General features: G+C 38.7%; 1 protein-coding gene across 2 annotated transcripts; it reads left to right on the plus strand.

Annotated features, from left to right (window-relative positions):
• The first annotated feature begins 289 nt into the window (after positions 1–289).
• On the plus strand, positions 290–11,096 carry LOC114562286 (zinc finger protein with KRAB and SCAN domains 1). 2 transcript variants are annotated; one of them, XM_028588613.1, is made up of 5 exons: positions 290–350; positions 1,859–2,177; positions 7,468–7,562; positions 7,646–7,721; positions 8,709–11,096. In XM_028588613.1, the coding sequence occupies exons 2-5, from the start codon at positions 1,883–1,885 to the stop codon at positions 9,497–9,499; spliced, it is 1,257 nt and encodes a 418-aa protein (XP_028444414.1). In that variant the 5' UTR covers positions 290–350; positions 1,859–1,882; the 3' UTR covers positions 9,500–11,096. The 2 variants fall into 2 exon arrangements, with proteins under 2 accessions (XP_028444414.1, XP_028444412.1); XM_028588611.1 differs by lacking the exon at positions 290–350 and adding an exon at positions 1,328–1,733.
• Positions 11,097–11,635: the final 539 nt, after the last annotated feature.

Raw genomic sequence — 11,635 nt, forward strand, 5'->3', positions numbered from 1 at the left:
AGGTTGCTCACGTCACATTTACGTTGTCTCTCTCAGTTCGAGGCTGCGCAGTAACGCTCAGCCATCACTGGAAAAGTGTTTCTAATATCCTTCACTGGTCTCCGTCCAGACAGCAACGGGATCTGTTGGTCCATTCTTATATACTGTCTATGGTCCTATCCATGTATCCTATGGTCCTATCCTCTGACCCATCGGCTATCCTAACCTTAACCACTCAAGGTCAAATGCCTAACCTCAACCAATCGAGCTGCTTCATAGGGCGGGTCTTGGTGTGGCCATAGTGGGATTCGTAATTTTGCCGCCCGCAGGAGACCAGCTTCAGGTCACATGCTGGCTGAAAGTTTAAGGAGGTAGGCCTACCGTGCGTTCATGGACATCAGAAAAACGTTTTTCCGAGTGAAAACATCACCATTCATGTAACTTGTTTTTTAAGTCATCAACCTGCTAGGGACTGCAGATGAAAATTAGCCGGTACGGCTAAATCTGGCACATTTACATGTTGGACATTGTACTCATGTTGATTAATGTGCACTGTCCCTTTTAAATAAAGAAATCTAAAAAAAAAAAAAAAAATTCCTGTGGGAATCAGAGGTGGGAAACTTGGGCTCGATTTTGCTAACGAGTTTCCCAGTTGGTGACGCGTTGTTGACAACTAACTTTTGATGTAGGTGACTTTGGTGACTTTGGTTCACTGAACATATTTCAATGACAATAAACGGTTTATTGTGGACAAATGCCTCTGCCAAGAAACATGCACAGACATAACATGTTTAAAATTATTCATAAATAGGTATAAAAAAAACAACACATTAGGGTTACACATTATAGGGTGATAGTGATAGGGTCACATTACCTATCCGTGTCTTTCCCCGTTCGTTGTCCTGCAGATAACGCAAACAAACACCTGTAGATGTGATGTTTGTATGCTGGCATAAGAAAACAGCAGAAAATCTTTTGTTATTGTGGCCTCCATGTTTTCACACACCTGATGCTCTAGGATACGCCCAACCGTTGGTGGCAGTCATGCAAAAAGTTGTTATCCTCTATTGACAAGCCGCCACTGCTTACTGGGATAGTCTATATAACTCATCCCTAAGTCAAAATAAAACAATAAACTCTATCCATACCTAGCTATCACCAAGGAGCGCCTTAATTAAGCAGGTGGGCTAGAGCAGATCTGTGCACTGGCTTTGGGGAGAAAAGCTGGTCCATTGTGCTGGCTCTTTTGCTACACTTATCTGGTGGCCACAATAATTAAAACGTGCTTACGAGTTCATTACAACGTGGGAATGAATTGTAGCCTATATCATGGCCACGAGTTAATTAAATCGTGCGAACGAATTGTATCTCGTGGGCACACAATATCATTTCGTGGCCTCAAAATACATTTCTAAAATCTATCCGTGATCCTTCCTGGAATCCGTCCAGAACAACTAGCTAAGATTGGTAAAGCAGGTAGGGAATAGGCCTAGGACATTGTGGGTATTCTGAGTAGTAGCCTAGTGGGGTACAGGACACACAGAAAACGGTGGTAGAATCAAATGTTTGAAGGAGATAGGATTATTTAGTAGAATTTAGTGGGTTTTGTTTTGAGGATAGAATTCCTGTGATGTAAAGTAGTCTGGTTAGCTACGTACTCCGATACAGTAGTGGCGGTATGCATTTTAAGTAATGGTTGCAACCCGCCATTAAATCAAAAGAAGAAGAAGACACCCTGCTTTCTAGGGATTACGGTAACCGTTTCTCTATGGTTTCTATCTGTCTATGACGGTAACCAGCGCCATGCTACCGGAAAGGCCATTGTGTTGTCGCTTTTGTGAGTAACCCAAGGATTGTGTCGCTCTTTTTTCCATCATAGTTCTCGGTGGCTGCACAGTATAACATGTCTACAGACATGCCGCCGGGCAGTCTGAATGTGGAGTCGCAGCTTTTGTCCATAATGGACGAGCTGGTGAAAGCGGCGGTGGTGGAAATCAGTCAGCTTTTCTCGGTGAGCTCGGCGTCTCTCCGCCTGAATCTAACCCAGAGTCTGAAGGAAAACGAAGCCCTGAGGATGAGGATGAAGGTGATGAGGAGCGAGCTCTTCTCACTCAAGCTGCAGACTAGGACCAACCGACCGGCGAGCCGCTTTTCCCCGATCAGAGGAAGTACACCCAAACCACGGGCTAAACCCCAAGGTAACGAGTATTCACTTAAAAAAACAAAAACAAAAAACTTAATACTTGAGTAACAAGTAGACTAACGCTCCTCCTCCTGCAGGTAACATCAAAAACCCACTTTTGCTCAATTCAGATTCCAAGCAATTGTTGTTGTTGTTGTTGTTGTTATTAAAGCGTGCTGTAACAGTTGCTTTAATGGTTCTCGTACAGAAAGAAAATGTCTATAAACTGCTTATCACGTAGCACAGCTACATCAACATGGTTTGTCATCTTGGTAGCCTATTTCAGTTTCTGATTTACTTTGCATGACATGTTTAACTTTATGATGGCTGGTTTAAGTTAAGCCAATTTTTAAGGCTAACTGATATCTCTAATTACACGTTGACTGTCAAAATACTCATTTAAAAACGAAAATCGTCAGAGTTGCAGCAGCTCTCCACTTTTATTCATAATGGTAGCAGAAATGTTGTCCATTTTGATCCAGAATAGTTGCATTGAAGGGTTAGTTGTGAGTGACAGACAAATTACCATAAGTCAATTGGCTGACCACAAAAGTTTATTTAAAATAAAAAACGAAAATCAAATTCCCTTAGCCTTACAAATGATCGACTATTTTTTAAGAGCTTCAGACTTACAATTGAATTTAGATAAATGTAAAATTGTAACATTACATGATTATCTCTTGCAACTAACATAAAGGTCAAGTCAGAAGTTAAATACTTCTGATTGTTATTTCCAAGGATAAGATAACTTCAGACAAAATTAATATATGGAACAATCTAGACAAGTGTAAATTAATCTTAAATAGGTGGCTGCAGAGAGATATCATAAGTTTTGGGAGATTCTTATTATCCAGAATGGACAGCTTATCCAGACTTATTTACCCGGCCTTCTCCTTACCCATCTCTACAAATATGATCAAAGCCATAAACAAGGTCAATTTGAAATTAATATGGAAAAACAAGTGTCAGTACATAAGGAAAATTGACATGGTTTAAAACTATGAAGATGGAGGTGCAAATGCAATTTATTTTGATATGATGAATGGTGTCTTAAAATTTAAATGGTTAAAATCTTGTATTAATAACAGGCAGTCCTTTTGGTTTACTGTCCCCAATTTAATATTTTCAAAAATGTGTGGAATAGACTTTCTCCTGCGATGTGATTTTGAATGCAATTCATTACCAGCCAAACTTTCTGCTTTCCATCAACAGGTCCTTTTCTATTGGTAGTTAATCTACAAACATCATTTTACACCTCATAATACTCCAGTTTGGAATAATAGATACATATGTATAAGCAGAAAATCTGTGTACATGGAGGAATGGAAATCCTAGGGAATCTGGGCAATTTCTCATTTTAATGGACGGTAATGGAATCTTGTTACAGCATGAGGAGTTTTGTGAGAAATATCAACTTCAATGTAATGTCAAGTGTTATGATAGATGGTTGAAAGTAGGGATGTAACGGTATGAAAATTTAACCTCACGGTTATAGTGACCAAAATTATCACGGTTATTATCGCGGTATTTTTAAAAGTGTGTTCAATATGTTCAGAAAGCACCGATAGGCCTACACAAGCTGAAATAGTTTCAAAAAGTGTTACAGTGTTTATTATATTACAAAAATATAGGCAATAGACTGATAAATGTCCTGAGTGCTGTCATTTTCTCGTTCCGCCATAATTCCAACTTCAAGAAATGCACGTTGTAGACTACGCAGTGCGCCTGCGCGGCAACTTCAGGAGACTTGGATGAAGCTGGGAACACGCGGTTTCCACACCTTGGTAATCCACCGTAGGGTTGCAGCTATGATTATTCCATCAAGTAATCGGATAAGAAGTACTTTTGTTTTATTAAAGAGCAATAATAAATAGTTTGGTTTAATTTTCGGAATTACTTACAATATCATTACACTTATGCTAGTAGATCGTTGATCAGCTGTTTCTCTGTGAAGAGAGAGAGAGTGAGAGAAAATGGTGTGCAACAATCAGCTGTTTTCCCAGCTCTTTAGATCAAATTGCCGTCACCACTACGTATTTTCTTGTCTTTGATTTTGGTAGTTGTGGTGTTTTGGTGTAGTTTCTTCGTTCATACGACTCTGTGATTTACTTTTGTGGGGTCCGCTTCGTGGAATGGATGATTAAGTTAGACTCTTTTTTTCTGTTGAGATGCTGAAGCATTGACGTTGTGCTATTATTGTGCTAAGCTAGTTCGATTTTGCAGTAGACTCACTTTACAGAGTTTTCATTTTAATTATATTTGAACTGATTCCAAACTTTGGACACTTTGTTGTTTTCTCCAGCCTGTCTCTTCTCTTAGCTCCTTACGCTCTTTCTTCATTTTGTAATCAGTCTTCATGGCATGTGTTGCCAGCAGCATCAGCTCGGTTTGCGACAGTAATAATCCTCTGTGCGGAACCACCGTGAGCGATACAACGTTGGTAACATTAATTAAACAAAGCTTCGAGGCAAATAGTTTTGCATCGAGGATTTTTAATAATCAAATTATTCGAGTTACTCGAGGAATTGTTTCAGCACCTAATCCTCCATAATAATGATATTTTAAATGAAAACTGTTATTGTTATTGTCAACATTTTTATCGTGGTTTACCGTTACACCAGTAATCGTTACATCCCTAGTTGAAAGCTATACCAATGTCTCTAAAATTGATGGTGAGAGAAGACGTTAGGTACTCCAAAGTTTCTCCTGGTCTGAGGCAGCTCTGCATCGAAGGAATTGGTTTCCGTGACTATAAATGTACCAACAAAGTTATTAGAAATATTCTTTTAAAGGAATATTACCCTAACCCAGTGAGAAGAAAATATATGTTGAAAGAATTTGGAGATGGAGAGGTTAAGAAAATAAGGAAACGTTATATCTCATTTCCTCGTCCATTGAAGGTATAAGAGGTCAACTTTAACATTTTAAATCAAATCTACCCAACAAACAAATTCTTAAGACTGAAATTAAATTTTGATACAAATAACAGTGTTTTTTGGGAAAAGGAAATTGAAAATCTAGAACATGTATTTTTTCTAGGTGAGTTAGTGCAATCTTTCTGGAAAGATCTGCAGAGCTGGTTACAAACCAGGGAAATTGAGAATACCACCTCTGACAGTGAAGAATATAAAGTTTGGTGTTTTTGTTGAAGATAAGAAGGTTGATTTTGTTCTCAACAATTTGGTGCTATTAGGAAAACATTTTATACATAAATGTAGATATTTTAAGACCAAACCCTCCCTGATCCATTGGAAGAATTAGTTAAATGTTTTGTGCAAGTCATTGAAACAAGTTATGGACAAAAAAGCCCTTAAATTGATTTCTTTACTTGAAACTCTTTAATTTCTTGTTAATTTGAGATAGCCCTTTTTATTTATTTTCTCTTATTTTAGTTTCTTCTTTATGTTGATTCGCTATGTATAAGCTCCTAGGTTTTGTTTGTATGCTCGACCCGAGGAAAAAGATCTATTTTTGAAGTGGATTTGTAAAAATGCCTTGCTTGTTTATATATCTGTATTCTGAATAAATAAAAAAAAACTTTTGTTGGGTGGGTCCTATGTGAAGTTTTTCGGGGATATTAAGTCCCATCAATGCTGTCAAAACTACCGGATCATACATCCGTCCTTCACAATAAAATTACATGCTTCAACAACTATGAATTATGCAATAAAAGCTCCTTAATTTCCAGTACAGTAAAAATAGAAACTTTTTAGAGGGAAAGATTGTCGCCCGAGCGTTGTTACTTCTTTCTTATTTCTTTCTCTCATCAAAATCACTATCATGTACTAATTAGACGTGTAAATGTCCATGTACATATATGAAAATTCATACGTAGATTGTTAGATGGGTATAGATAAATTCTGCAAAAAATTTTGGTGATGATCGGAAACGTAAAGTACCGTGAAAAGACCGGAAAGCGCGTCAGGTTGGAAGTGTTTCCGAATGTGGCCAATAGCAGCGAGTGGTGTCCAAACGTGGACACAGTGACGCTAATGTTTTGCGGTACGTCTGTGTTTGAACCAAGGGGGTAAGCTTCTCCTCGGAATGCGTAGCTCCTATGGTGCCATTTTGATGCTAACAAGCCATCACCTCCAATTAGCATTCCATTGACTGCCATTCATTTTGGCGCCACTTTGACAGCAAAAAACTTTACATCTTCAGCGTTTAAAGACTATTTGTCCATTGTTTATTTCAAAGAAATGCAACCATGTATAAAAGGCTCCATTATCTTGTACCTCACATTATGGCTCCGTAGTAGACATTTTTGTAAAAATAGGCTAACGATTGTGTCATAACCACGCGACTTACTGTTGCATAGTAGAGGAATTACTGTATAGTACAGGAGAAGCTCGCAGGCAGTTTCGACTTACATTAGCTGTTTAAGTTTAATTACTAATGTTAACTAGCATTTTAGTTAGCAATAATTAGCCTGTGCCTATGTTATCTCCTTACATATACCTACCCTCTCCGTCTCTGCAAGATTGGGAATGATTGAGATTTCTCTTGGCACAGCTACCAGAAGACTTCCAACTTTCAGACAAGTTGCTCACGTCACGTATACGTCTTCGAGCTCAGTTGGAGGCTGCGCAGTAACGCTCAGCAATCACCGGAAAAGTGCTTCTAATATCCTTCACTGGTCTCCATCCAGAGCAACGGGATCTGTTAGTCCATTTTATATATGTCACTGGTATAAACATGGATGTGTTTACTACTGTTGCAAGGCAGCCTGCTTTCCTTAACTTCCTGCTTCTTCTTCTCTACTACTTCATGCTCATTCACAGATTATTTTGTCTTAACGCCCTTAGGTGTTTCAGAGAGTAGTGCAACAAACAACGCATTGAACATAAATGTCTCTGTGTGTGCTCGGAGGGCGCACATCTATGGCGGTCTGCACACGGTGTCGAGCGTGGGTATACCCGCACCTTAAGGGTAGGCTATAAAGGGTAATTAAAACTAGTTCATTGTGCTTTAAAGCTATAGTGCGTAGTTTCTGCTGCTCCCATGAGGAAAAACTGTTGGCCACATGATACAAGCCTTCTGTGATGGGATGGTCTATGGGAGTTCTATGGAAGATGGCATAAACCAAATACTACAAATAAATAAATAATACTTGGTACACAGGTGCCCCATGGGGAAGTGCTCAACAAATTGAAAGATCTTATCAAGTGCCACCATGTGGCCAATTATAAAGCTCTTAATCTGTAAATATTTGACCTTTACAGCTGGAAGCATGATTCCAATTGTCAAATGTGCTGCATGCTTAGAACATTGACGCTTTTGGATATTGGTCTCTTTCCCCCCTCTAGTTGTCATTAAGCCACCAGTGGCTCAAAAGACGGGTGGGGAAGCTGCTTCTATTACTTTACAATCAGAGAACAAGACTTCTGCCACTCCAGTGGAGGTAAATACAGTACAAGTACTTTCAGGAACTATTGTTTTGTTAAAAATGTGGTTTGCTCATACATATGTTTTCTTATTTTTCAGTGTGCAGGCGGGGAGATCCCAGATGTCATCCTGATCAAAGATGAAGATGACGTCGGCGGATGTGGACCAGTTGTAGGTGGGTATACAACATATGCAATAGTATATAGGTTTTTGTTGATGTTGACATTAAGCCATATGATATCAGAGTATATGATATCAGACAGTGGCCACACAGACAATACTTAGGACTCTGATGAAGATGTAAACTTACATCGAAACGTTAGTCACTGTTATGGACCTTAAAAAATAAAACTATAAAGTAAGAAGACATCTGTGTTGCACCGGCATTTTTTTGTTACTTAGTACTTGGTATTGTTATTAGTGTACAAGGTCATTGTTGGTTTAGCCTTTGTAGGACATTTGTTGACATAAATAATGTTTGAGGAAACCTATTAGCAGAAAATAGACTTTTTAAATATATACTTGTATGTCACAGCTGAAGGAAAACATGTATCATGCCTGAGAAATTTTATTGAAAGCATTTTGATTTTCAGGTCAAATTCTACACTCTTCTGGAAAACGAGAAACATTTTTTTTAAATTGCATTGATCTTTTTAAATTACATGTATTTAATTTCAAACACTGCACACTTTGACAGATCATCATCACTGAAAACTTTAAAATATGTTTGTTTTTTTTATATCCCAAAATGCATGCCTGGTGTTATCTTTATTTTTATTTATAAGTAAATATCTTTATACAAAATATTTTGTATGCATGCGTCAATATATTGAAGCATATGTCAGATCGGATGTCAATGAGTAGGCTTTCAGGGTGATTTATTACAACACCATGTGCATTTAAAAATGATGAACGGCACGATTCAGCCATGACACGTAACTGTTTTTGGTCCAGCACTGGCTAATTCAGTACAAGAGGAAGGGCGTTTTGGGTAAACATCACTGTACTTATTATATTTAAGTCAGTCATTCAGTACTTTACAATCACATGTAGACTTTGTTGACACCACTTATTATGGTAATGTTGTTGCAAATAATTCGCAGTCTAAGGTTTCATACTCAAACACTGATTCCTCATGTCTTTTTGTGGTTTGTCTTCTTAGGTCAGAATGACTTTGGAAACCCCAGTATGCAGGGTGATGTTTCTACAGGGACTCAGAATTTAGAGTCCTGCCTGACTAGTGATAATAAGGAGCTGAGAATCGTGAGTGTTCACGGACGAGGGGAAGGGCCTCTGCAGGAGGAGAGAGACACCTTCTTCACTGTCTCTGAACTCCAGGCTTTTAGCTCTCTGTCTCCTGACCATAACGTCATTCATGACAGTCTCCAGAATTTCACCACTGGTGCCAGTGACAGAGCCCCGATGAGAGGAATGCAGGATAACAGAAACAACCAACTGGAACAAAATCATTCCACCCAAATGGCTTCAACAGCATTTAATCCTGCAATAAATACACAAATAGTAGGAGCTGATGGTCAAGTGGGGCACCCTAGTCTTGTCAGCCAGTTTGCCCAGCAGCAGAATGTCTTCCCTCACGGTGTCAACAAATCTCTGGACTGCAGCTTCTGTGGCGAGCGCTTCCTCAGCCGTGAAGACCTGATTGTGCACAGGGCAAGTCACACCGGAGAATCGCCCGTTCTTTGTACCTTTTGCGGTAAATCGTTCATCAACAAGAATACGCTGGGTATCCACATGCGCATTCACACTGGGGAAAAGCCGTACGCTTGTACGCAATGTGGGAAACGCTTCACGCAGAACGGCAGCCTGAAGATCCACCTGAGGACCCACTCTGGAGAGAAGCCATACACCTGCAATCAGTGCAGTGCCAGCTTCAACAACCCCAGCAACCTGCGCAGACACATGACCACACACAACCCTAATGGAGTGCTCTGACCAATAACGATACAAAGTTTGAAGATTAATGTAAAGCTTTTACATTTTTAAGCATGTTACTTTTACTGACACTTGTCACAGTGTGTATTCGGGGAATGTGTGTTTCCTCCAGTAGCTTATGTTCTTGTCCTTTTGTGTTTCTAGTTTTGGAACTGCACAGGGAACTTGTCATGCTTCAAATGTACTTGATGAAGTACTACTAGTACACCAGCATAGCTTGACAACATTCCAGTAAAATCAACGGACTGTGGTACATTCTTTTTAATTCTGAATGAGCCCCGCCATAGGAAAACAACATTCAAAAATGCCTTTTTATTTGTCTTTGCTTTTTTAAACTGTCTGAAAAGCAGACAAACGTATGCCTTATTCATCATTTAAGGAAAATATGCAATACCTTCATAAAGAAAAAAAATGACTGACACAACCATCTCTGCAAATTAGACAACTGTAGCTCAATGCTAGATAAGTAATTATTCAATTTGTCGAACCCGTGGTCGCTGGGTCGAGGAGTAAACCTCTATATATGGGCGCCTGCTCCACCAGGTGAGCTACCCCTCAGAGGCTATCTTGACTGATTTGACACCATCAACACTTGGAGGAAAGCATTTGCAGGCCAGAGAGGGACGGGGATGGCTAATGGCCATTTTACAGTAGCCACCGACGCAGGTCTGGAAGCTAAAGTGGCCAAAATCATGAACAGTGACATTGAAATAAAGAATAATACAGTTATTGATGGCGTTATGGATAAAAATCAATTGTGTTGTATCACATTAATATTGTGATATAGTAAATACTCAAGAAACTTTATCTTAAACACAAATTAAGGCCTGACAAATTAAGGTAGGGCTGCTCGATTATGAAAAAAAAAAATCATAATCACAATTATTTCACATGATTACTTATTACCTTTTGGAAAGATGTTGCATTTGTTGAAATAAATAAAAAAACAGATCAACAGTGAAAACTATATGAGAGTGTACTTGCTAAATGTTATGTGCAAAATAATTGTTTTTTTCGATTACATTGTTTTTGTGATTGTTGGGAGCTGGCATCAAAATTGCGATCAAAACTTGATTAATTGCTAAGCCCTAAATTAAGGTATTCACTTCCAATATAGTCATAAATCAGTCATGCACATTTGTTTGCCCACAGTGGCCTAATGCAGATATTAAAGGGATCACATTTTGTAACTGGTCTGCAAAATCCAGTTATGATATGGTTTGCAAATGTTTGGTATAAATTGGTATATATTGCCGTAGTGCCCCACCCTAGGTACAATAAAAAAAATTACCAGAATGCTAATGTAAAGTGTTCTTGAAAGATTCTCACGTCACAACATTGACAAAGATTCCCATGCACTGACTAAGCTTCAGACCTGGATTTATCAATATAAACATAACTTATTAGGAAGTACAAATGTTTGGCTTAGCCTACTGTTTACTGAGCTGCATACCTGACAAAAGGAGATACACATTTAACCGTCTTTCATTTGTGTGTGTGTTTCATTTAAAAAGAAAATTAACTACCTCCACTGTTGTCTCTCTTTTCCTCTTTTTGTACTCCCCATATGGTTTCAGACACAGCAATAATCAGTGTAGTGTGGATTATGCAATTATGAATAAATATAGTTTTTTTTTTAAGTTTTCAACAACACATCTCTGTCATTTTACACCTCTAGAGTGCAGCATTGTTTGTATTCCCAGTAATGATTGTGACTTATACTATAGCACAGTGGGGGCACTCATAAGGAAACTGGGGGATTCCTTACATTGTTCCTCTTTCCACCATGCTCACACTTAATTATTGTATATCAGGATCCTACATGTTTGGTTTTGGTTTCACCCAAGAACTATAAAGTAAGAAATATATCACACTAATAACTCACAACACTAATAGATAGGAGGACTGCAAGTACAATAATTACTGTAAAACCAAGTGAAAACATGGTTTAACACTTAAGTGGTGCTTTGTAGGAGTTGCAGTCATGCAGTACCTAAATAGTTCAGTGGTGACGCATGATTCATACAAATCAAGTGATTGCAGACCATCAGTCTATTTACTGATCGGGCACATGCCGGATGTGATCCCTAGTGGTTTCATGTGCCAATAGTTTTATCGTGTTGGTGTGGAATGCTA

Source organism: Perca flavescens, chromosome 10 (assembly GCF_004354835.1).
Source record: "Perca flavescens isolate YP-PL-M2 chromosome 10, PFLA_1.0, whole genome shotgun sequence".
Classification (NCBI taxonomy): Eukaryota; Metazoa; Chordata; class Actinopteri; order Perciformes; family Percidae; genus Perca; species Perca flavescens.